This window comes from Halichoeres trimaculatus, unplaced genomic scaffold (genome assembly GCF_033239565.1).
Source record: "Halichoeres trimaculatus isolate MK-OKI-2021-1 unplaced genomic scaffold, fHalTri1.1 fHalTri1_scaffold_12, whole genome shotgun sequence".
Lineage (NCBI taxonomy): Eukaryota > Metazoa > Chordata > Actinopteri > Labriformes > Labridae > Halichoeres > Halichoeres trimaculatus.
In genome coordinates, this window is record NW_027437190.1 from 19,416,292 (window position 1) to 19,443,109 (window position 26,818).

Genomic DNA, 26,818 nt, shown 5'->3' on the forward strand with positions numbered 1-26,818 from the left:
GAACACTGATTTTGATCACTGGGGTGCCAGATTTTGCTGGATTTACTGTACTTGGACTGGATGTCCTGTAGCACACTGGGCTCTATGGTATGGCAGGATCCCTGCACCATGTCTGGGTTTCATTATCTCCCTTATTGGTTTGTCTATATCCACGTCTCCAGCTATATGTCAGTGTTTATCTCTCTGTCACAAGTTTTGTGTCTGTCGTTCAAAACAAACTTTAAGTGGAATTTAAAAAAATCCTCTCCATCTGGGTTGAGCAGGAGTTTTGTGCAGAGTGTCGTGAAGCAGTGTAGTTCATCAGATGAACATTCATTCACACATGATGAGGTAAGACTCCTAAAATAGTGCATTGTGTCAGACAAGCAGTGAGGTTGTGTTGGCACTAATAATGTTAGCAAATGGGCTGTTAGTGCTTTGTGCCTGCATGGGTGTCCAGTCACACAAATCTTACCAAGAATGTGCTGCTTTTTTGTGATGCACTTTCAGGCAGAGACAACTTGAGCCTTCAGTATTACATTATCATGATAGTTCTGCAATACTCGTTTCTCTAGATTTTTAGATTTATGCAAGGCAGTCCCACCATCCTTTTCATTTACTTTTTTAAAAAACTATTAAATGTATTCCTTCAGCGCACTGAGCTACAGGGTCCCTGAAGACGTCATCATCTGCTCCATTGAAGGTGATGCTGGTCACATCACCCCTCCTCGCCTCCCTGTCAATGTCCCCATTCTCTTTCTCTGTGTCCCTTTTTTCTGAACGACTCTGCCTGTTGAGTCAAAGACTTGGAAGTTGTGACACCTCCTTATCAACAGAGCAGTTTGAAAATAATGCCAGTATCAAATGAAGCGTTCTCAAAGCATAACTTCAGGGATGAGCTCACTTTGTTTGCTGCTATCAGATCAGACCGTGGGGAAACATGTGAGCTGTTTTTAAATCTGGTGTGAAACAAGTAACACAGAAGGTGAGATGCTGTGATGAGACAGGCAGAAGCACGTCTCTTTTGTAACTCAGCTCTAAAAAGTATGAACTGCTGAAAAGACGTAAAATATCATCACCATGATGCTTTAAAATGAAATATCAATAAAATTATGCTGGTTCACCTTAGCATCAAAAACAGAGAAGAAAGATTTTTAGAGAACTTATTCTGTTGTTTTGCACATTCTGCCTTTTTGCAATAATAAAAATGATAAAGTTAAAGTTCTTTCTTTAAATGAACTTTTTTGCATTTGAGACAGAAACATCCAGTCACATAGGAGCTAGAATTAGACATAATAGATTGGAAGTGATGCTTTTTATGTCTATTTTCGTGTCCACCTGCCCCTGACAATGACTGCCGTCCTTAGCTGCTACATGCTTCACCATTCTCATCTGCAGGTGGGTGCTACATTTTTCTACCTGCCATTTGGTGCTGGAGTGGTACTCGGTCATTTGCTTTTGGACATTTTGCAAAACTGTAGGGTGTACTGTTGGCATAGCAGTGCACCCTAGCAGCATGTAACATGTACACACTCTATAGTCATTGTCTCAGTGGCTGCTGGTCGACTCCTCGATCATTTGCGACGTGTCTTTCACCAATTTAAACTCCCCTCCTCACTTCCCTGTCTCTCTTCAGCTGTCCCAAAACTGAGTATTTATACTGCTGAGAAGTAGGTTTTTTGTTCTGACTGTTTGAGACACTTTCATAGCAGTAGCCTGTAGTTTTAGTGTCTTGACATCTACTCATGCGGTTTCTGTCTTGTGTTACTTTTTCCCACGTTTAACAGACTGGCTCTGTAGAAAGAGGCCTTCTTTCTAACTGTGATATGATTACAGTTAGTCCTTCAGGGTCTGCGATTATTGCAGATTCCCTACACGTCATTTCTTCATATCAGCAGCCTGATATCTGGAAACATTACACTGTTGCTCTACATCACTTGCTTAACCTAACCAAGTGATAAATGAATATAATTTTTGTAACAGCTTTTAAGAATAAAATAATTAGGGATGCACGATGTTATCAGCACAATATCGGTATCGGCTGATAAAAGCTTAAAAACATGTTTATCGGTATCGGCAGATATGAAAATTTCTGCCGATGTGCACAGCCGATGAGGTGCTATTCAGTTAGGATTATTGTTATTTTCCATCTGAAAAATAAGCTCCTTAAATAAAATGTAGCACTTCATTTATTTGCACTGCAGAGCTCTGTGTCTGTCACCAGGTTGTTTCAGTAGCTCTAAAATAATCAAATGCAACTTGGTTATGTTTAAAAATGCATTGTACATTTAAAGTTGATGTGATCTAAAGAAATTATTTTTCTGTATTTCAATACTGAATGTCTTGAGTTTGAAAAAATTATACATTTCTTATTTATGGTAAAATCAAATGTTTTTTGTCTTGTTTTATGTGTGTTTCTTAAACAAATAAGACCGTCACAATAAGAGTAACATATAAATTCCAGTACAGGATAGACTTAGCTTTCTTTACAGTGAAAAAAACAAACAAACTTGTGATTATCGGTATCGGCCAAAAGGGGTTTCGATATATATCGGCTTATCAGATATCGGCAAAAATCCAATATCGTGCATCCCTAGAAATAAATTGACTAGTGATCTGTAATTTGTAATATTTCACTCACTTAGATATAAACCTTTTAAGATTGAGTAAAGTACCTCTTCACGATGAGTACTAAAAGTACTCCTCCCAGTTGCAGAGAGGAAGACAACACAGCTTGAAAAGAAACCAGAAAGACCCTCTACTTGAATGACAGACACAAATCCATCATTCCTCCTTCCTCTCTGCTGAAACATGGCATACCTCATGTGCCGTCTTACTCAGCGTTGGATATACTCAGGGTCAGGGGTCAGATTTTTCCACTGTAAACAGAAAAGCAGAGTGGAATGCTGCTGATGCCCAATCTGGCAGCCTAAATTTGTTGAAACATCTGTGAGGGCGAGCACGGGTTTGTATGTTTATCGCAAAGTTTCCTTTATGAGAAGGATCAGAGTTGTTTTGCATGCAGAAAGGATACTTTGTAAAAATGTGAGAGTGTAAGGCAATGTGTGAAGTTTGTGTATGTGTCACTTCTAATTGTTGCTACCAATGTGGTGGCTTAGTCTCCCTGCTTTTAAGTAAACCCTCAAGTAAAATATAAACATAGACAAGGCAGAATTAGCAACTACTCACGTTTTTGTGTGAAGGGTGTATATGTGTGTATGTTTGCAATTTGTGCTGTTTATGCCTCCTGGATTGTTTATATCTGTGTGATTATTTTCAACTGATGTGGACATAAATCTCCATCAAGATGTTTTCTTAGACTTGTGCATCCATGTGTGTATATTTGATTCATGTTTGCCTGTTGCCCTCATTACTCAGGACATAAGCTTTGGTCTCTGGGCATAAGACACACAGACACACACTGGCATGTTATCTGATGCTCTTTGTGGCAGAGGTACAGCATGCATGAAGTATCGTAAGTCTTTGTCAGCATAACGTGTACCTGCTGCTTTTCTTTGACTTGAGCACACACGCAATACACACACGCACACACATTATAGAGTGACTAAAGGGATTTGCAGTTTAAAGTGCTGTGAAATACAAATTGTTTGGCTGCTGGAGAAAAAAAATGTAACTGAGAGAAGAGACAGGCAGGTTGTGGTCAAGTCTGGAACATGTCATGTGTCAGAGCCATATTTATCCCCCTGCTGCTAAATGGAAACATGCCTCGACCAGTTCCTGACATCCTGACACACACACACACACACACACACACACACACACACACACACACACACACACACACACACACACACACACACACACACACACACACACACACACACACACACAAACAGGCATACTCGAGGCCTGTTGAAGAGTTTGGTAGTCTGCTATGATGAATTTTAGTTACAGTCCAGTTTAAATAAATAATAATTTCAAACAGGCACAACAGAGAGCCACCAGGGAAAAGATCTATGTCTCACAGCTCACGCTCAAGAATCTCTTTGGTTATGTGAAATTTGTCCCATAATTAAGATTATCCAAGAGGGACTTTTTTTTGTGGTTGATCTTTGGAGAAGCATTCCACTTTAAAGATAATTGGACAGAAAAAAACTCTGTTTGAAATGATCCTGTTACATGCTAAATTAATTTGCATTCCTCTAGAAAAAAAAATAGGTCAGTGTGACAGCAACCACTAAGCCATCTGCAGCTAACATCAAACAGCCACTCTGTGGTAGAAAACTGCATGTGATGATAGCCCTGAGGCAATTAAAAACATCAGTGTGTACATTTCATATTCAAAATGAAACCCAGCTGTTGTAATTATACATAAAACAGGCAGTTAACATTTAAAAACTGATGTCTTACATGCATCTCTCAGGTTAAGTTACTGCTATATAAGATGTGCACTGAGAGATTGTAGGAAATATTGAGCTAAGCTGTACATTTGAGAGATATATCTTTGCAGGCATAGTTTCAACTTGCAATCAAGAAATCCAGATTCTTATTTTCTCAGTCTGCTTTTTTTATTTTTCTGTGTTTTGCTCAGAAAAATTGAACCTAAAGCATCTGTGTTTGCACAAAAGGCTACATATTTAAGAACCCATCAGAATTTAAAATTTTCTATTGTAGCATGAGTGGAAGTATTATTAAATATCCTCTTCAGAGCTACAGCACAGGATGGTTTAATTCAGCCCAATCTCGAGAAATGAAGACATCCTGAATGCGGAAGTGCTATAAACTGCAGTTCCTAAAATATCCTCTGGAGGCCTGAAAGCTCAAGCCCCAGAAGTCATTCCAAAAAGCCTGTTTTGCCTGTTTCTGTTCTTAAACCAATTTTGGGCCCTATTTGAACTCATTGGTTGCCTGGCCAGTAGAATAGGCATCCTAAAACAGAAAATACTATAAATGCTCCCTCTATTCAGCTCTCCAATCTAATGCCAGATCTAACAAATGAATCCAAAAAGTTGCAAGCACATCAACACAAGCTGTGTGACACTACAACACTGCCTACACTCCACAACAAATAACACAAAGTATAAACCAAGGTTATAATAGTTTTGGATTTGTCATTATAGTTTAGTTTTAGTTAGTTTTGACATTTTATTTTCCATTACAGTTTAGTTTTAATTAGTTTTAGAGCAGGCATTCTAGTTTTTATTTAGTTTTGATTTTTGCAACAAGGCTTAGTTTTAGTTTAGTTTTAGTTTTTTAACCTTATTAACCAGGTGCAGGATTCAAAAAGGTCAGAGTAAATATTTTGTCATACTGTTTATTTTTAAGTCCAACATAGTGCTCACTGCTCAGTCAATGCTAATATCGAAATGTTGGCTGCTGCCTTAAACACATGAAAATAATATAAACTTAGTATAAAAAATATAAGCATAAATTATATAAAATAATGTTGACATAAATTACATAAAAATAATATAAACATAAATTATGAAAAACCATATTATATGAGCTTCAATAAATAAAAACTTGGACTCTGTAACAATTAAACTATTACAGATGCTCTAACTCATTGGTCCACTACGTTTGGTCGCTACACAGTGCACAGCCAGTCAGTGCAGTAAACAAGCTCGTCCCTATACGTCACTATGATGGTGCTGATGGCGCTGACAACTGCCTAAAACTGTCTAAAATTGGTTGGGAAAATGTGTCGGATTAATTTAAATCCTAAAGGCTGTTAATATTGTCAAAAACTATAACTAAGGGAATTTTGTCTATCATTTTAGTCAGTTTCAGTTAGTTTTGTGAACACAAGATACATTTTTAGTTTACTTATTGTTTTTGTTTTCTTTTCTAGTTTTTATTAGTTTGAGTTAACTGCAATGTCTTTTAAATTTTAGTTTTCGGTTTTAGTTTTGTTTAATTAACTCTTATAACCTTGGTATGAACTGATGTCAAACAGCACATTTTATCTTCTCTGAAGCAGAAGTTTAAACTCCATTGTGAAGAATTGATCAAAAACTGTCAGGGGAGTTTCAGCAGAAACAGCCCTGATTTGGCCCAGTGAATGCCCAAACTTAAATGATGAGGCAAGTGCTCAGTCTTAGTTGATATGGATATGGGTGAGGATGTCATGGTTAACTTTGTTGTAAGAAAACATCAAAGAAGCTTTTTTTTGAGCATTTTGACTCATTAACTCAGATTCATGACAATAAACCGTAAAACTACACTTTATTATCTCTTTAGTTCTTTCCTGTATGAAAAAAAATTGCTCAACAAATGTCTTCATGGCAAACTGTTCAAGAAGACCACTTAGTCTGTTGCTGATGCACCTTAAATGGTCCATCCCTCACTCTCTGTCCCAGAAAGACAGGCGTTGTAAGATTAGAAGCCACAACTTTCACCCTGCCGATAAAGCAGGATCCCATTTCTCCTGCAGCTAATGGGGATCCCTGATCGTGTTGGCTGTCTCCTCTGTCCCTGTGTTTTAGATAGAGTATCACGTGTGCTGGTGCATTTATCTTCCCCTTTCAGACTACTGGCTGTACAACGTTGTTGATTTAAAAAGTGTTTTGTTCAACTGAAGAAACAACTTAATCAGATCAGATTTAATTCCAGGGTGTGCTTGTGTACCTGTATGTGTCTGAAAAACAGCTGAATGCACATGTGTCTGAGTCTAAGTGTCTGTGTGTTTCACAAAGAGAGCAATGTGTAGCTGCCTGTAGACATTTCATCTGGCCAAAGCTGAACAGAGCTGCTGGACTCATGTAGGTCATGGAGACTGCATATCCTGCTCCCTTCTTCTCTCTCTCCCTCTCTCTCAGGGAAAGTAGGACAGCTCAGATTTCTGAAGCTGCTGCTGTGAAAGTCAGGGAAGACGAATAGGCTGGAGGAGAGTAGAGAAAGAGGCACTCAAAGACCACCTAAAACAGCCATAATTTAAGTCATTGTTACTCTAAGAGCTATGATATCATTCCAGGCTGAACCTGAAAAGATTTTTTTCTGTCGTACTTTTTGTCTACTTCCTGAAAAACAACAAAGTCTAAGGGATATTTCAAGATGAAACACAAAAACACTGAAAAGACACTAAAGGGGGGGAAGTGTTGGAGATTTGGTCTAAGTCTTCAAAGTTTTGGTATCAAAGAACATGTTGGAAAGCTTTAAAGCTCCTTCAGAGGAATGTCAGGCAAAGACAGACAAGCAACTGGACTCAAAAAGCTGGCAATGGCATCTGTGTCAGGAGAGGGAGAGAGGCAGAGACACACTGTGATCTTGGCATCTTCAGAGAAAACTCCCTGTTTGGGGACAGCTTGTACAGAGCTGCGGGACATACTGTGATGCTTCTGAACGGGAAATGACTGTTTGCAGTAGCCTGTGATGCGGGTAGTCCTCTTTTCACAACCACAGGACACACCGATCTGTTGATGTTTCCTGTCATACTGTACTTTTTATCTCTCTGTGATGGTGCTGCTTTAATTAATAGTTCTTTCAACTCCATTCAGTTTATGAGCAGACAGTCAGACTTGTATCGGTCAGTTTTGTGTGAAAACAGTGACATTCGTTATGCTTGCTATTGTACACAGAAAAGTTTTGATCAGAGCTAAAAAATGAAAATATTTCTTCAAATCAAATTTATCGAGCAAAGTTGCCCATGTTCGCCATACAACCAGTGGACCATTTCCAGTATATTTCCAAAATCATGCCAGTGATGTCACCCCTTGTTTGCCCAATCACATTTCCCTGCCACCCCCCTCCTTCCCTCTGCCCTCCTGCTGTAATTTGACAATGGCTCCAAATCAGCACTGGTCTGAAAGGACATTTGCTGCCTGGGGTTTGCTGGCAATCAGCCCTGGTGCACAATTAAGCATCCGCCTCCACTTTTACTCCTGTTGGTAAAATATTTGGCTCCATGCAGGGCCTTTCTCAGCAGGTAGTGACAGTACATAGCGGAGAGACTGCTTGAATCACTACAACCAAGTCTAGATGACTTTAAGGAAGTGCACATTATGTTTACAAAAGCTCAGGTTATCATAGGTGTGTTTTACTTTTTTATTCATCTAGTTATTTCTGAAAAACTAGGATGGTTTTGACCATCCCAAAAAGGTTGATGAGATTATGAAACCATAAAAATAAAACATAAAATGGTGCAGCGTTGTTTGAATTAAGACACTAATTTCATCAATGTCAAAATAAGTCTTTGGGAACCTTTTGTTTCCATATATTTTTATTAGATTAAATAACAATGCCCATTGGATTACTATGCTTTGAAGGAATAGTTTGCATTTCTGAATAGAGTTGTAAAAGGTACTTGTCAATAGTAATTGCATTTAGTGAAAAGAATCCCAGTTTGCTCTGCCTCTTTGTTAAAAAGCATCTGGACAACCTGCACCGGAGTTAAGCTATCAGCTGTCGAAGGGGTCAGCTCTGGCTGGTAAATCTAATTCAAAGAAACCCCCACCCAAATATTGATGTGGGTGTGAAGTAGGGCTGCACGATTATCGCAATCGCAATCGCAATCGCAATGACAGCACATGCAATTACGTAATCGCAACAGAGGATATCGCAATCGCAATTGCAATGTCAGCACATGCAATTCAGATTTTTCTCCACGATAACCAAGCAAGTCTGTAGACTCATCATGACACAACGTTTTTTATTAAATCGCAAGCACAATCGCAATCACAACAATGTCTACCTAATCGCAAATTGCACCTTTTCCCCAAATCGTGCAGCACTAGTGTGAAGTGTACACCCTATGTGGTGATTTTTCAGCATTTCACTTTGTCTTCAGAAAGCCCGCAATAGGGCTTGGACGATGCGTGATTTGATTCTATTACGATTATTGGGGTGCCAATTGGATTTAAATTACGATTCTTCTATATTTACGATTTTTAGTTGGGTTTTTTTAACACCAGACCATGTGAAAAAATTACATAATGATGATAATGTCTACAGACTATATCAGGAGCCATATTTTCCCATTAAATACACATCACTTGAGTCAGAGACCTTTTTCTCCAATCCAGCTCAAAAACAAAGACTGAAATGATTTGAATTTGAAAAAATACATTTTTTTTACAAAGAATTCTGATTTTCATATTGTCAAACAAAAAATCCCAATGTATCAATTTCTGATTTTTTTCTCCCACCCCTAGCCCGTAACCTGTATTTTGCTCAGACATTTCACGTGTCTTTCTGTAGCACACTGATCAGCTGTTTGCAAATGCAATACAAACTGCTTTGTCAAAATAATTTCTTTGATTAAATGCCTTTGATGGAATTTGTGTACTCAGAGATGAAGACTGTAGACAGATAGACAGGTATGTCTGCAACAAAAGGCTCAGGGTGGAATTGGATCAAACCAGAATATCCAGTGTAGGTTAACACCCCACCTGCTGAAGCAGATTAATTCAACTCCAAACAGACATGTGACCTCCCTCTGGCTTTAGGATGCCTGCTATTTGCACATTATGGTCAATATTATTATGCAAACGTCTCTATGTAAAAATATTTTTTCATGGCCTTTCTAGGAGTCTGACCTAGATTTGTGCTCCTGAACCTCCTTTGCTAATTAAATTTGACCCCGGCTAAGCTCCAAAATTTTCCAACCTTCAACTTTGTGATCCTGAGTGGGTGTTAGGACTCCATTATCCCTCACAGACAGAGCAGCCTCTGTGGGCTAACTAACTACCCAATATACAGTGTACGGTCTAATGCATGGCTGCACAGGGGCAGAGATGGCAGCCTTCCACTGTACATGACTCTGTATTGTTGGTGTTCACTGGGCGTCTTTCCTGCCTACGTTTCTCTCTATACCATCCCTTCCCCTCTCCTCCCCCTCCCTCCCTCTGTCCCCTGCCCACCAAATCCCTTTCTGCCTTCTTTTGCTTCACTGGGCCCAGATAGGCCTTTATGTCTTGGGTCTTAATTTGACACAGTAATTGGATGACAAGGGACAGTTCACCGTCCCTTCCTCATGAGTCAGCAGAGTTTTCTTGGCTAGTGCCTCCCACCTCTGCTGACTACAGGCGCTGAGCGGGTATGGCCAATTGTTTGAGGCCCATTCAGGTTCTTTTTGTGTCTCCATCTCATCATCCGGATGCCAGCTTCCAGGGGGCGGCTGAGACCACACACAGCCCCACATTACAGTCAGAGGGGCTTTATAGAGGGCACTTGTTAATGGGAATATGAAGAAGGGGTGGGTCGTGTGAGCTAAATCAGCTTATCAATGGCCACAGTTCTTTTTTGGCAAGATGTAAAGAGGTTTTGTAGGGCAGTGACGGAGCAGATAAAGCTAAATGTGGACAGTGAAGGGGTTTGTCTTGGCAAGACTGATGACTTGTTAAAATCCAAGGCCTTATAAGTATTTTTTGAAGTGCAATAAATCTACTGTAGTATTTGCAAAAAGGAAATTACCAAAAGTTGACTAAGACAATTACATTTTATGTAGATTTTACACCCTGGACCAAAAATGGATTTTATTTGGGTACAAACTCTTGGATTTATACATGTTTACTGTCTCAGGGATATACTCCTTTTCACACTGGTACGAAAAAACTTAACCAATCAAATGCTGTGATCTCCCAAAGGCCTATCCAAAGGCTGTGGTTAAGGTTAAAGTGCACCGTAACTGTAAATAGCCTGTGGGCTCAACTCAGGGCAAAAAAGTCCCCTGTGTGTATGTTAATCAAGAAGAATTCCCCCTGTCGGTTTAATATTCCAGGAAGAATAGTCATGTGAATTTTTATGGGGTTGAAGTGCCTCTAGATATCTGGCGTGACTTGAGGCTGACATATTTAGATTCTTTGATAAATGTCATTAGGAGGTTTTTATGATACAATGTCGCTGCCTTTTAACCATCACTTTGCTCTCCCCCAGGTTGCCTCCCTTTTTAAACAGCTTCAAATTGTCTGCGTGTAATGGATCCTAAAGTGTGCGGGGGCCCGTGTGCCTAATGGCTAATAGTCTTTTAGGATGCTAATCTCCCACAGTGACTCCTATCTGATGTAACGGCCTGTAATGCGTATGTAATACCAGTAGAACTATTTTTAGAGCAGCAGCCAATTCTCAGAGAGATGGATGCGTGTGAGTTGCTGGGCGTGCACACACACGCTTGTGTACATACTGAAGTTTGCACAAAGCACATTCTCACACAGTGCAGTTTACTCTCTCTTTGTCTCATTGAGCCAGTCTAGTTTCTGTCAAACCCCGTCTTTGTAGGTCTCTGGGAGGATTGTTGTGTGTGTGTGTGTGTGTGTGTGTGTGTGTGTGTGTGTGTGTGTGTGTGTGTGTGTGTGTGTGTGTGTGTGTGTGTGTGTGTGTGTGTGTGTGTATGTGTGTGGTCCTATGCCTTAGTAAATACAAAATGTACAATATGTGCTTGCAGTATATCTCAAGATGTGTGTTTGTATAAGCACATCTGGGTGCCTGTGTGTGTGTGTGTGTGTGTGTGTGTGTGTGTGTGTGTGTGTGTGTGTGTGTGTGTGTGTGTGTGTGTGTGTGTGTGTGTAAATGTGAGTGTGCCTGTATGCATTGCCTGAAGCTCTCAGTCTGTCCCTGGGGGATTACATCACAGGGAAGTTATCAGACCTGAGTCATCACAGGTTGAGAGGCCGTGCTCTATTCAGCTCTTCCATCAAAATGAGGACGCAGTTAAAGTCTGAACAGAGAGAGATTTTTTTTTGTAATTTTGTCCTCCCTTTTTTTTTCTTTTCTCTGTCTTTCCTCCTTTATTTTTCTCTTTGATTTGCCCTTCCTGACCTTGCTTTTGTATTGAATACTACCTATCAGGTAACAGCAGGTAATTTAAATTTCATTGTTTGTGTGGAATTTTTTGTCTACATACTTTTATTTTCTTTCTTTCTACAGTAAATGTATGCTTTAACACTACCCCCCTCCTCTTATCATTTTCTCTCTGTCTCAGACTCTTAACCCACATGTCTTTGCTGTCTTTGCCTCTGAGAAGAAGATGTTAAAGTAGAGTAGGTCAGTTGAAACGTGTCGCCTGGCTGTCATCTCAATCTGCCATCTCATTCCTTCCCCTCATGTGGCAGTCTGATGAAATTGCCACTCTGCAAGATAAGATCTCCACAGCTCCTGCCCAGTGTTCTCATGAGATTTGTCACCAACATTTGTGAGCACAGCCCATGACCAAAAACGAAATTGGTCTTTGAGAATTGCTAGAACCCAAAAACCTCAATGAGGTGATAAGGAGCTGCTTTCCTGATGATTCATTCTTCCTTCTGTCCTGATATCCTCCTCCACCAGCCAGACCTCTTTGCATTTGCTTTGTTCATTGTACTCCTGTTCCATTCATTTTCATGTAGTGCTTTTTAATGGAATCAAAAGATCCTGAAAGAAACCTACAATGCTGTTTTAGCTTACAGTTCCTCATTCTAAACCTTTTCAATTATTTTCTCTGCAACAAATTGTCTGCGGTGAATGCTTTTCACTAACTTGCCTTGAGACACTTCACATGTAATGAGGTTCATTTCTGTGTGCAAAGACCTGAGTACCCTCAGCCATATAAGACTGTAACTCCCTACTAAACCAAATAATTAAACAGGACTTAGCTTAATGCCGTGTGTCAAATAGGATTTGAGAGTAATATTTTTGCCCTGGAGATTGAACTTGGTAGTGAGTGGGGATTATTTTTTCCATATCCATTTTTATTTATAATATTAAACTGTGTTGTTTCCATTGTGTGTCCACATATGGAATTGTCCACTTTATGACCGTCTCCCTGAGGGTTTAACATGTGACAACACTGTGAGGATGTTGAGGTTTGAGGTCTACCCCAGATCCCACCTCTGTTTCACCCTTACAAAATGGTGAAGAGTTGTTATTTCAGTGTCAAAGCCTGGTCCTGTGCTGAGTTCTCACCAGTTCAAGACAGGACATAAAAGGCCTGTTACACCATGTCATGGAAGTTGATAGGTGAGGTGAGGTTGTGCCCTGATTTTGCATTAGAGGTTGTAACAATAATGGAGGCGTGATGGGTGGGAGGAGGGTAGAAATGCATAGCGTCAGAGCAGACAGGTTGGAACAGTGCTTTGTGAGGGATAATGTGGAGGTGTCACGGAGAGAAATCACAAAGTGTGAAAAGTACTGATGCATTATATGAAGGTCACTCCAGCTGTGACTAGGGATTGGCACCTTTCACGTTTGAAACAATATAGTATCGATGCCCGGTACCTGGCAATAGGTATTGGTACTCAATGGTACCAATTTTCAGTATTTTTGTGTGTGTTTATGTGGTAGTTAATGTTAAATTGTCTAAAAATAAAATCTCAAACTTTTCAGTTTAACATATTTATTCTCAATTTACAACCTTGCAACGCTGAATTCATGTCAAGTATGGAAAATTGCCCACTCTTCCACTCTCTCACAGCCACAAAAATGCGTTCAGGTACCGAAACATGGTACTGTTAAATTTTACGGTTCTCAGTACTATGGACAGAATTCGGTTGGTACGTATGAAAGTATCTAATTCAGTCCCCATCCTTAGCTGTTACTGCTGTCAATTCTTAGTTCACAAACAGAACAAAGCTTGAAACTAGGGATGCTCCGATACCGATCGATTATCGTGTATTGGTACCACTCAAGGCACGAGTGGTATGGCAGGGAAGAGATCCATTGTGCCAATCCGGGCAACCAGCTCTTTGCTTTTTATTTTGGCAGCTTGATTTGAAATGTTACCTCTGATGCACTTGCTCTGTTTCTTGTTGCATTACCAGTCTACAGAAGATAAAGGTTTACTTTTGAAAAGAACTGTGTACATTCTAAAGAATTGTTTTGATGGTAATCATTGAAATATTTCATAGTTAAAATGAATATCAACCTCTGTAATTCCATCTACTAATTTTTTGCCTTCTACCCAAAACATTATCAGTCTTTACCCCACTGTAGGGTATGCAGGTTATTATTTAAAGCTGGTATCAGACTGGTATCGGTATAGGTCGATACCAAAGCCCAGGTATCAGTATCGGTATCAGGACTAGAAAAGTGTAATCGTTGCATCCCTACTTGAAACATTATGAACTGAACACTTCCCCCCACCTCTAGATCATGACCAGACCAAGTCACTTATTGGTACCGATGGCAAATATATCTTTCTTTAGGTTCAGCCAAAATCTCCAAACACAGAGGAGATTCCACACCTTCAGCTGACTGTGAGTGGAAAGAGGCTGAGGTCAACGAGTTTAGTAACCATCATTAATAATTACTCAGTCAGAAAACCTGTTCTGTATTGCACCATGTGAGATGTACTCAGCCTCTTTGGGGCTTTCCCCTTTGGCTGACTAACCGTGACGTAGAGGAGGGTGTGTGTGTGTACTGGTCTGTATGAGGAGGGGGGTTGGGTGGGAGAGACAGCTGTGCAGGCGAGATATGTAGTTAACAGTAGGAAGCATTCATACTGCACATTCTGCTGCAGTGTGTCACCAGACAGCCTCCCTCTTTCTCTCTGTCTTTCTCTCTGTGTCTCACTTCCTTTTGCTTCCCACTCTTCTTCACCTCACTTCTCACGTCTGTCGGTCTGTCTGTCTCCTGTTCTCCCTATCCCACTCACACACACCCACATACGTGCCTGTGTGCATGTGCAGTCATTTACACACACATAAATACACTTCTCTCTCCTTCTCCCCCCTCTGTCCCCTCCCCCAGCCGCAGACTTCCCCTCTCCCTCTCTAAAGTTTCCCGCTGTAGTAAATTAAGACACATCTCTTTGATGGCTTCCAGTTTTACCTCTGTTTCCTCTTTCCTGTTGAGGAACTGTGCTTATTCCTGGATTACACCTCACACCCACACTTGTACTGAACCAGCCGTACACACTACAGTTTCCCATAAAAGCAGCAAATTCAAGAAAAGTTGCTTGAAGGACATCGTCAAGCTGTTGTCGCCTGTCCCAGACGGGGTGTGTCAAGGCTTTTGTCTGTCTGATGCCGTATTAAATATCAGAGTTGGGGGGGTAGTGTGTGTGTGTGTGTGTGTGTGTGTCTGTCTGAGTGCGTGCATGTGTGTGCAGAGTCTCCAGTTTTTTTTTGTTCTTTAGAGAGAAAGAATGTTGGCACGAAGCTATAGCCACCAGGGGAGGAGGAGGAGAAGGTCGGAGTGCTCATGTGCTGCTCCAGGTTTGTTTCATTTCATTTGCTCTGTAATGAGTCTTGTTACTGCTGCGAGAGGCAGAGAGATCTGACTGGGGAGTTCAAAGTTAAGCCACAGGGGAGGAGGGAGGGAGGGAAGTCGAGAGAGAAAGACAGAAGGAGGCAGGAAAAAGGGAAGCAGGAAGAAGGGAGGGAGAGGAAAAGAGACGCAGAGAAAAGCCAACAAGCCATCACTTGAAAACTTCTGCTCATTTAGGAGGCAAAGACAAACTTTTAAACTCCTTCCTTTATCCTTTATCCTTCTTCCTCTTCCTGCTCCTTCTCCTCTTCCTCCTAACTGTCCCACACCCTTCTCAAATGATCCTTGCTCTGTAAAGAAACTGAAGCTTCCAAGAAGGTTTAAAAAAGTTGCCTGTGTCCGTTCATGACTGTGCGTCTGTGTGTCTACTGGTGTGTGTGTGTGTGTGTATGTGTGTGCCTCTGTATGTGTGTGAGCCTGGGTCTGTGTGGGAATGATTACATCAGCCTGCTGCAGCCTTATGATTGGTTGGTGAGCGTGTGGTTTGATTCAGTGTGCCTCAGAGCCCGTGGCTGAGGCTGTAACCCTTTGTGAGGGGGAGAGAGAGAGAGAGAGGGAGGGAGGGAGAGAAAAGGAGGGAGGGCGAGAAAGAAAGATAGTTGTCAGACTCAGCCGGCACTGGAAACACTGTACTGTACCTGCTGCCATCCGAACACTGACTGTGTCTGTGCCTCTGTGCTGTGAGCTGTGCAGACGCCGGCTTCAGGTCACACAGACAGTTTCCTTTTTTAAAAGCCAGAGAGCGGCGGCCTACATAGACTGACGGACTTCTTCTTCTGCAGGCTATGTGACAGGTAGCACTACTGCAACTGTCAACTGTCGGCATTCAAATTTGTCTCTGTCTTTCTGGTGGAGACAGGGCGACGGAAGAGCGAGGTTTCTGTCTTAGGGACTGTGTGTGAGTGTGTTTGTGTGAGTGTGTGGGAAGCCAAGCTCACTCCAAAAAATGCCTTCGTGTTCCCCGGACTGCTGCCTATTGCGGGCCGTGGAGGTAAGACCGCCGCTCTCTGTGCTTTTCTGTGTCTCTTATCTCTCCTTGTGAGTCTCCCTTGCTCTCTTTCCCTCCTTCTCTCTGTACATGTTAAGACCATTTCTCTTTGAAGTGCTGCTGTGCTCAACCAGAGGCGAGTCACGGACTGTGTAAATACCTTAGAGGCTGAAGACAGTTTGTCTTTTTCAAGATGTGAGCACAGCCATAAAGAAGAAAAAAAAAAGTCAAATACGTCAGCAGCTTTGAATGATCCAGGCTTCCTTTTGCGTTTGACCATTTTGGATGGAGTGAGCGCCTCAGGCCTGGTTTGTGCAAACTGTGATGCTACAAGCTGCATCTCTGCTTAAGTAGAGAGAACAGGATTTTTCTTTGTCATGTTACGTTATGTGGGAAGTGTGCATACATGACAAGTGTAGGCTAAGCAAGCTGGATTCCTGTGTAGGCTAACAAGGCTGGATTCCTCTGCAGGTTCAGAAGGCTGCTCCAGCGCTCATTCTTTCTCTCTGTGGACCACTAAATGTGTATCCTGTAAATCTGACTGCATGGTTTCTTCTGCAAAAAAAAGAAAAAAAAAACAACCTGTCGGCACGTAACGGAAGTATATTTCAGTCCAACAGCTAAAATATGAAGATGGCTCTGTGTTAACCTGTTTTTTTGTTGATCCGGGAATGAATGGATGACTAAGGAGACTTCAAAGAGGAGTTAAACCTTCCAGAGGCTTAATGCAGTGTAGCTATACAGCATTTATAATAGTGTGTGCCTTAATATGTCTATAAGTATCTGTCTGTGTCAGTTTTATGGACAACATTATGTTTCACTCGTAGGTTTGAAAAAATATCAAAAAATTTTCAAAATTCCAATTATTGAATTATTGAATTATTACTGGCCTGTCTGGACACAACTTTCAGAAATTAGTTTTAATCAGTGTCACTCCTTGTGTCTCAACTCTGAACACACTTGTTCTTCATAGCTACAATTGGAAACACTGTGCTTTTTTTCTTCCTAAGCTGCATTCAAAGTATGTATTCCTTTTCTGTAAACACTCCTGTGTTGTGTTCACGAGAACATATGCTTGTGTTTGAATCTATACAACTACAACAATATATGCTATAAGGAAGGCTTGTCTGTGATTTCTACCACCACAATTGCTACATAGTCCTGGTTGTCTATACTTTTGTATTGTGTGCTGTAATTACATGCCAGTGTATGGTATAGTGTATGGAGCACTTTATGTTAAATACTGTGCAAGTGTTTGAAAAAACTGCCAGCGTCACCCACCTATTGCTTTGTGTTTACAAAAATAGTCCGTTTTACCCAGGTATCCTTTGAAACCTGTTGTGTCTTAAGAATCATCTTTATCCAAATAAAAAACAATGATTTTCTTATTTATCAAGCTATCATTTGATAGTCTGTTGATTAAGCTGAATTTTGTGTTATTTCTCCCTTTAGATCGTGAAGATTTTCAGTGAAGACGGCATGGGTAAAGTAGTGGAGATCCCAGCTGACATGACAGCCAGAGACCTGTGCCAACTCCTGGTTTATAAAAGCCATTGTGTGGACGACAACAGTTGGGCACTTGTTGAACACCACCCACTGCTCGGGCTAGGTAAGGGGCAGAACTGTGCAGTCCTGAAACACTGTCCATAAACACTGAAACATACACATGAACAAACATGTATGCACTCAAAGTTTTCCCACACGGACTCTTGGACGTTTGGTTTGGCTAAGACATGCAAAACAATCACCGACATACACACACAGGTGCATTCACATGTATGCATGCATGAACACATACTCCGGCAGACAGACGGTTTAGGCACATATTCTCACGCAGGGATATATTCAAGCATGAGTGCATGTGCATACTATACAACATATGCACGCACAGGGCTATTAATGTTGACTGATCTAATCATGTACAACACGGCCAGCGTGTGAAAATGTTGCTGTAGCTGTGCAGTATTATACAGAACAGGCAGTGCTATGTAATCATGTGAAAAACTGAAACGGACATTTAGCCTCTCGTCATTGAAAAACATGCAGGTTAGCATGCAAGCGAGCAGAAGGTGACGAAAATAGAAGATGTAAAGCACATGCGGTCATATGGGCATAAGCAAGGCTGGACTGGTGATTTTTGACTGTTTGCCATGGTGTATGTGTTGTATGAAGGGAGCCAGAGGAAAAGGTTTCTGACGCAAGTAAGCTGATGAATTGGGCGATGTGTCATTGTAAACAGGGCCAACATACAATATGTTCTACCTTAATAATGTTATAACATACATGTAAACATTACATTAACAGCCCAGTAAGTGGTCCCTTTTATATGAGTTTACCAACACCTCATGGGAAACCAGCAGAATGTCTCTTAGGTCCCAGCTCATAGATTAAACAAAGGCAGTTATTGATAAATGTCACAGCCCTCAGGCCTTCATCCCAAGACTCTTCTGAGCCTTACAGAGGGACTTAGTTTAGTGTTTGTGGTAGGGAGGGAGAAGTTTCTGGTTCATGCACCGGATAATGATAGCAACAGAGAGGATCATATGGTATCTGACATCCTTCGGCGCTATCTTTATCTCACACGGGCTCATTTAAGGTCAGCAGATCGCTCGGAATCAGGTCTTTCTTTGACCCAAGACAGAAAAAAAATCATCTGACTGGGTCTGGACGAGGATCCGGGACATTTCCATCACAGGTTATTCTGGGTCCTGTGCTACTTTTCTGGGGGTTTTTTTTCAAAACAGCTGTCTAGCAAAAATAAATTGTGTTGTTTTGGAGTATAATACCACAGAAAGAGGGTTGATAGGTAGAGCTCTGAGGAGGAGCTACGGATAGGTAGAAAAATTTGTTATTGGAATTTTATCCATGAGAAAGTATTAACTATTACTTTAAAATACTGCATTAGGAGTGTTCAAGACTTTTGGTTCAGGAAGTATCAGACATAGTGTAATATAACTTTCAGTGGAAAGGGGGTTTTGTTATGAAAATAAAAGATCTGGATGAGGAACTTGGGATTTACTATCAGAAAGTGTTATTGCAGAACCAGAATTGCAGATCAGAAAATATTTATAGCGTTTTCAGTGGAAACCCAGAGAGTTAAGTTTCGTTTTCACTCAGTTTCACCATGAGGAGCTTGATAAAGAGTTCTGAAGAAGCTGGTGAAATTTATTTAAAACACTGCATCATGTACGATACGATTGGCCAAGAGGTTAGAACAAAACTTCTTTTCATAGCAAGAAACAAGACAAAATAAAAGTTTGTTGCAATGCTAAAGGTTACATTGTTGCTTTTGTCTGAGCAGTTAGCAGAGGTAGCTGGTATGTTCTCCATAGATTGAGGACAAAACTTTTTTATGGTGTTTAAGAAAATTCTAAGGTTTTCAAAGTGAAGTTCAGTTAAAAAGCAGATCTTTTTTTTGTTCTGAAAGCTGAATGAATCTGTAGTGACAGGAAAACATGAAAAAGCAGAAAGCGTGCTAAAAAAGACTGGGGTTTAATGTAGGGTGATTTTAATTTGCTGCTGTATAAAGAAGTGAATGAGCTCTGCTGATTTTGTGTTACACTTGGCAGTATAACATTAAGTTCAGAAAGCCGTGGCCAGCTGAATGTTAGAAAACCCAACCTCCCCCTGAGGAAAGGGTGATTATAAAGCACTTATGGAGACAAGTTGAGCCTGTGCTCTGTGCTCGTGTCTGTACAGTTTAACAGATGTGGGAGAGAAGGGGGGTGTAGTTTAATATAGAGCACTGAGCCGCGTGGTGGTAAAAAAAAAGAGCCATGGTGAAAAACATATGAAGAAACACTTAATTTCACTTGTTTTATCTGACAACTCATTTCAGTTTATTTTTATGTCTTGCCAAATTTAGTCTTACAACCACACGCTCTATTGCTGTCATGTAAGGAAACTTTTATAAGATGTATCGTGCTATTTTAAAGGACCACTCCCAAACTTCTAACCAAATATTTCACCATCCATCATGATCTGATTACATTTCTCATCAGAGCTGCCAACACCATGCTGCCAAATACAGTTAGGCCGGTTTGTTGTAGATGACATCATTCTTGGCTCGCAGTCACTTTATTCTATTATAGGCCGTCTTCTATTCCGGCTCACCTGAACTGCAACTGCTCTGAAATAGCTACTTATAGTATTTTATCTTAAGCAGTTAAAGTAAATTAGATGTAGTGAGCAGCACAGTGATTATGGTTCAGATTGAAGGGTTATCCATCTAACTCAGGAGAACTAGTACCTGTCTGGCAGTGTGTGTGTTTGTCTGTTCTTGCAGCTGTGTTTGCATTTGAATTTGCATTTGCAGCAAAATAAAAGAATAAACATAGTACAATGTTTAGTTGCCATCAAAAAATAGAAAAGCTTCATACATAAACATCTTTAGAGTTGGATTTTATTCAGAATCATATCTGTTTATTTTATCTCTGTATGTCTCATATTCCCCATAGGTGTATTGCAGTTTTTCAGCTACAGTTGTGTTATGATTACTGGAGCTCTTACAGCTATCTGATTGCTCCACCTTTATATTAGCTGCAGAAAGACAGCTTTTTGCTTTGAGAGATGTTCCTGTACTAGGAATGCAGCGATTAGAAATTTGTAGCTGCACCCCAAAATATTTTTTTTTTCCCTCAAAAAAAGTCTAAATAGAAAAAAATATACTACCGCTGCTTTTAGGACCATAAAAGGAGGAAATAGCAGCTGGTTTTAGATACATTTTAATGTGACACAAACAACAGTGCTAAGTAAAAAGTTGGCAATTTTGTGCCCTGCTGTCTATGTTACAGCTGTGTATTAAAGGATAAAAGATGTGATTAATTGAAATTAAAAATGTTTGGTTAAATAGAAGAGGAAAACAATTTCTGGCCTGCTTGTTTGGCTCAACAGGCAAATCATGTATGGATGCAGCTAGACTGCGGTGATTTGTTGCATGTTGTTCCCCTGTTCTGGGGCCAGTTCTGCCCGGTCTCTATGTGGAAGTATAAACATAAGATCTTAAGAAAAGATTCAGGATTTATCTGACAATCACACCCATACATGTTTTATTTGCATAGCCTAAAAACACAGCAAATAAAAATACAAATGTAAACACAAATTATCAGCAAATGTTCTTAATTACACTGGTGCAGTTGGGGGTAAACTAAATTTAGGATATTAAGGGAGAAAAAGTGGTTTCCAGTTGGTCCCCAGGTGCTTTTCAGACGATAACATTCTTGTGTTAGTACCACTCATGTTTTGCGGGTTGTGTATGCACTGATTTGAATGAGCCACAGAAAAAAAGCTAAAAGGTATATGTTGTATATGTCAGTTATCTGAAAAAAAAAATTGAGTTCTGCAACATTAAAGCACAGCCTCTGAACGTCTGCTGTGCACATGCATGTGCTTTAGCTCTTCATGTGTGTACATGTGGTTTGGGGGTGGACAGGAATAGCTACAGAGAGAGAGAGAACAATACTGCGTTGGAATAGAGCGATCTATTCCCGTACATCACTGCCCACTCTCAGTCCTCTGCTGAATGGAATAAAATACCCCTTTGAGATAAGTAAGTCTGACCTCTACTTGGCTCCTCATAAAGGTTAACATGTGTGGGACAGTGAGGTAGTGTTTTCAGGGTGAGTCACTGTCACAAAAACGAAGTGAGTCACGAAACAGTCGACGTGAAGAAACAGTGTGGGGGGTGGGGGGGAGTCGTGATGGTGTTTGAGAGATGGAGAGAGCAGAAAAAGGGTGAAGAGGGGAAACGTGAAATGTGATAATGATGTGAGATGGAGCTGTAAAGTCCCTCTGAAGTTCAAAAAATACACATCAGGGTTTTATTGCAGAGGTTCAACAAGTTACGACATTTTAATTCAGTCCACTGGGGGGAAGGAAGTCTTTCATTAAAAGCATGACGGACTGAATGTGTAATGCTGCTGGAATTGACTGAGTCATGAGCGCTTTCAGCATCACAGTGACAGGAAGAAACCGGCAGCACCTCTGACCGACACACGGGCAAGAGAAGATTGTGACGTCTGTTACATTGATTTAAAAAAAAAAAAAGCCTCTATGTGTTTTTTCACATTACCAAACAGAACCTGATTTTATTCAGACCATTCAGTAGCATTCACCTTTTTTGGTTCCTTTATTGCCCAAAATAGTTGCCAACACCCAGTGGTTTGTCATCGCTGTGAAGATGCAGCGGATATTTCCAGGTGTGATTATGATGGTGGGAAACAGTGTTAGCAATATGCAAGTTGCAAAAGATAATTAGAGTTTACGTTCTCTATCCTGGATTAGCAAAGGGAAAAAAATCATGTCTGGCTCAATTATACTCAGAATAAACCTTAGACTTGGTTGTTAACACAACAGCTGAACAACACGGAGAAGTGCAGTGGTTGTGAAAGAGAGAAATAAACTCTCACCACTTTGAATAGATGGATGATTAATGGACCTTGTTACTTTCTGGAGATAGATCAGTGCATTTTTCTCTTTCTTTGTATCTTTTTAGTCACTTTGTTTGCCACAAAAAGGGATGACACTTTTTCTCTCCCAGAATCATATCCAGTCAGGTTATGCTTGTGCAATTTCTAACAAGAGTGATGTGACTGTTATCTAAAACATGCATAATAATTTCAAACTGTAATCAAGCTATCATTAAGATTTGGTCCAGTTTTAATAATAAAGTCAGGATTATAACAGTTTGCTCCTCTGTCTGTCTTCCTCTTTTCAGAGCGCTGTCTAGAAGATCATGAGCTGGTGGTTCAAGTGCAGGCCTCTATGACCAGCGACAGCAGATTCCTCTTCAGGAAGAACTATGCCAAATATGAATTCTTCAGAAACCCTATGGTAATTACCTTTGTTAACATAACATGTCACTTTGAATGTAACAGTGTGGCATGTTGAAATTTCCCCTGCAGCAATGGCTTCTCTAGATTTTGTCTTTATATCTTTTTGTTCTTATAGAACATCTCTAAAAAGTTTGACAAAAAGTTGTTTCCTGGAATTAGAAGTAAATTGAAGGACAGAGTTTTTTTGTGTTATTTGTTCTCGGGGGGAAAGCATTTCTTGCTCTTCTCGTATAAAGTGATGTGACAGCTGACTCCTGGTGAGATCTGCATGATGTTACTAATTCACATATTCCCCTCAGTGGCTTAAAATTTCTGTCTCTCTCCTTCACCAGACGTTTTTCCCGGAGCAAATGGTTGCATGGTGCCAGGAAACCAGTCGTACAATTCCACCATCTCAGCTCCTTCAGGTGCATACAGCAAACACACACTGACACACATACACACACACAAACTCACACGTGTCTCTGTGTGTGTCTGTCTCTCCTTCTCTTCTTTTCCTGACACGCACACAGCTCAGTTTACCTCGGAGTCAGCAGCCGCCGCATAGCGTACAATCAAGCTGACATTGCTCACCTCTGACCCTGAGACAGTGTGTCTCGTCAGAGCCTGCAGTAATAACTACTGTTGATCCCCTGTTGACACATGACTGTCTCGGCACACGCACCGCAGGCCTGACACTCGCGACGGATGGAATTAGGTAGTCAGAAATAGAACATAGAGTTCTTCATTCACCTACTGGGTGCTTGCATAGTACAAACTCTCACACCTGTGTCATGTTGTCACACGCCCATCCCACAAAAGACGCGCAGATAAAAGAATAAGTCTGTGATTCTTGGGATTTTGCAGAGCTTTGGTCTTAATGGATGGAGGGTTTTCTCTCTCCTGGATCAAGTAATGGAGCTGTCAGAGGCAGAGTCATCACTGGAATCATTCCCTTCATGCTCGGCACTCACAGAAAGCTTTTAACCATCCCGCTCGTCATATAGGCATAATGCTCTGTTGTGCTCGACATAGAGGAGTCAATAAATGAAAGGGGATGTGGTAAACCTGGGATGTGTCAGAAATCTTTAGTGTTTGATTTACTCTAAGCACAACTTCATCTACAGTTCTGTCCAAACACAAAATGCTTTCTGACCTGAACTCAACTAGGTGCTCCTGCACTATTCGCCTCTTTGCAAGATGCATATGTCAACACAAATCAGTGTACAGCCGTGCCTGAAACAGAACAATTTTTGCACGATTGCTACATGCAAGCGTGACTCGGCAGATGTCAAAAAAAAAAAAAAAGAAAAGCTCATGCGTGAGGCCCATGGTGGATGTTTCCAAAACACTGGGAAACATGTGCTTTAAATATTGAGGAGTGCTCTGGAACAGTTTACCTTCCAGCCGCAAGCCACAAATTCCAAATCAACTCTATTAACTCAACCGCTCACTTCATGGTGCGATATTTTTGTGAAACATGAAAAGTCAAACACCCTTGAGACAATTGAGGCTTTCAGCTTTCCAGATAAGAATGATCTGCACGTTGATTTAATCCAGTTTTTCTTGCCTTGCACATGACACAAGAAGAAAAACTGCGACATTATTTTCTCTCCTCTTTTCTTTCTATCTTTAAAAAACACGTCGTCCTACAGCTAAAAAAACACATTAATTCTGCAAAAACAGACACTGGCACAATGTCTCGTCTTAACATGGCCCCATACTTTTTTCTGTTGGAGTTTGAGCTGTCACACATCTCAGCCATCAGCTGTCAGTCTTCATCTCACTCACTGACACAAGACGCCTGTGTGACAGAATTTAGCTGCCTTTTGACAAAAAGTAATCACCTCCTGTCTGTGATGCATGTACAGATGCCTTCTGCTGCAGTCTTTAGTATTCTGCTGCGATGGCGACAGAGAACTTACAGGCTTCAGATGGGATACAGCGTCTCCCTCCGGAGGCAGAGAGCCTTTTTTTAGAGGATATCACAGAGTGAAAAATCCTAACTTTCCTTCACTAAACCCATGTTTTGTGTCTTTTATTCTTCCTCTTACAGAACTTCTTAGCGACCAGCAGTTGTCCAGAGATTCAGGGTTATCTGTACGTGAAGGAGGTGGGGAGAAAGTCATGGAAGAAAGTTTACATGTTCCTGCGACGCTCAGGACTCTACTGCTCTACAAAAGGAACCTCAAAGGTAACAGCCGCTCTGTTTTCCCATCTTCAAGGAGAAAGTTTATATTGAAGTTTCATATGCTTACTACTATAAAGTTTTACAGTAATTACACAGTAAATATTCCAGATTAAATGTAATTACCTTCAAAGAATCCTCCTTTTATTTATGGTGGTCTGGTTTTGTCAGTATACCTCCAGGCTGTCTCTTTCTCTCTGATGTGCTGACTTATTCATTATTTCTGTCTGCAGGAGCCCAGACATCTACAGTTACTAGCAGACCTTGAAGACAGCAACATCTTCACAGTCATCACAGGCAAAAAGCAGCATGGTGCTCCCACAGATTACGAGTTCTGTATCAAGGTGAGTATCAGTGAAAGCAAGTGAACTGAAATCAATACAAAACTTTTTTATCTGTGCTCTTACTCTTTAACTTTAAATCTGCAGCCCAACAAAGGTCGAGGGGAGATGAAGGAGCTGAGGATTCTATGTGCAGAGGACGAACAGGGCAGGACATGTTGGATGACGGCCTTCAGGCTCTTTAAGGTAACAGTGCGATGGTTTTTGATGTGATTCAACCTCATCTCATGGGCAGCCTTTAAACATTTGACTATTTCCAGAACACCAGTAAATGTTTGGCGTGTTGATTTACCTGGATGTGTCTTTCCTCCACAGTATGGGATTGTATTGTACCAGAATTATAAGATTCCCCAACAGAGAAAAACCTTACTTTCACACTTCTCAGCACCTGTGGTGAGTTTATCCTTATGTTCTTAACTTAGTTAGAGCAGATCAAAATGTGCACCATTAAAATAACCTTGTTCGCTTCACAACCTTTGTAAATCTTAAGTCTGTGGCTTTCAATGGTGAAGATTTAACATGAGAAGTGCACTAAATACATGTTTTGCATTGCCCTGATTTGCTCACAGCTGCACACCAGTCTTTTCTTTGATTCTCACGTGTCTTTGTCTCCCTCTAGCGGAGTGTATCAGAGAACTCCCTCGTGGCGATGGATTTCTCAGGGAGGATAGGCCGAGTGATCGACAACCCCGTAGAAGCTCAGAGTGCTGCCATGGAGGAGGGACATGCGTGGCGGGTGAGACACAGCTGCAGGTTTTCAGTTTATCTTAGAAAGCATCTACAGGTGGCGCTGTTCATTACACATGTGTCTGCAGCAAATCTTCTGGTTGGGGGGAGATTTTTCAGTATAAAGCTGTCAAAGGAGGGAATGTGTTGAACAGCTGTACGATTACAAAATAATGTTGACTGTTTCCAGCTTTAGAGTAAGGTTAAGATGAGGATTTTTTAGTTTGAACAATGATCCGATAGAAAAAAAAATAAAATCCAATCATGAACTAATTCCTGTTGTTTCTATGTGTTTGTGGCCTCTCTCTCAGAAGAGGAGTCAACGAATGAACATATTAGGCTCCCACAGTCCACTGCACCACTCCTCATTAAACTCAGGTACATGCGCCACATTTAACTTATTCTTCTTTTTTTCTGTTGATATGAAATAAAAACTTAATCAACATATGTTTTTACTCTTCCTTCCCTGCAGTCATCCACATGGCTCAGCTGTGGTTCCACGGCAGGATAACCAGAGAAGAATCTCATCGTATTATCCACCAGCAGGGACAAGTAGACGGGTAGGAAAGCTGGAGCTAAAACTTTTTTGCTTTGCAGTTTTTCTTTTCACTTCTTATGGGAAAAAGAAAGTTTTTAACATATTTCA

At 40.8% G+C, this 26,818-nt stretch overlaps 1 protein-coding gene across 3 annotated transcripts in view; it reads left to right on the plus strand.

The window, feature by feature from the left end:
• Positions 1–26,818, plus strand: part of grb10b (growth factor receptor-bound protein 10b) — a 72,659-nt gene that overhangs the window by 40,214 nt on the left and 5,627 nt on the right. For 2 of the 3 annotated variants that reach the window (XM_074683389.1, XM_074683390.1), the window contains exons 6-15: positions 17,558–17,714; positions 22,821–22,936; positions 23,271–23,345; positions 24,974–25,111; positions 25,339–25,449; positions 25,534–25,632; positions 25,762–25,839; positions 26,066–26,182; positions 26,484–26,550; positions 26,645–26,732. In XM_074683389.1, the coding sequence (XP_074539490.1) occupies positions 17,558–17,714; positions 22,821–22,936; positions 23,271–23,345; positions 24,974–25,111; positions 25,339–25,449; positions 25,534–25,632; positions 25,762–25,839; positions 26,066–26,182; positions 26,484–26,550; positions 26,645–26,732 (1,046 nt within the window). The remainder of the gene's footprint in view (positions 1–17,557; positions 17,715–22,820; positions 22,937–23,270; positions 23,346–24,973; positions 25,112–25,338; positions 25,450–25,533; positions 25,633–25,761; positions 25,840–26,065; positions 26,183–26,483; positions 26,551–26,644; positions 26,733–26,818) is intronic. The other variant, XM_074683391.1, reaches the window with a different exon arrangement.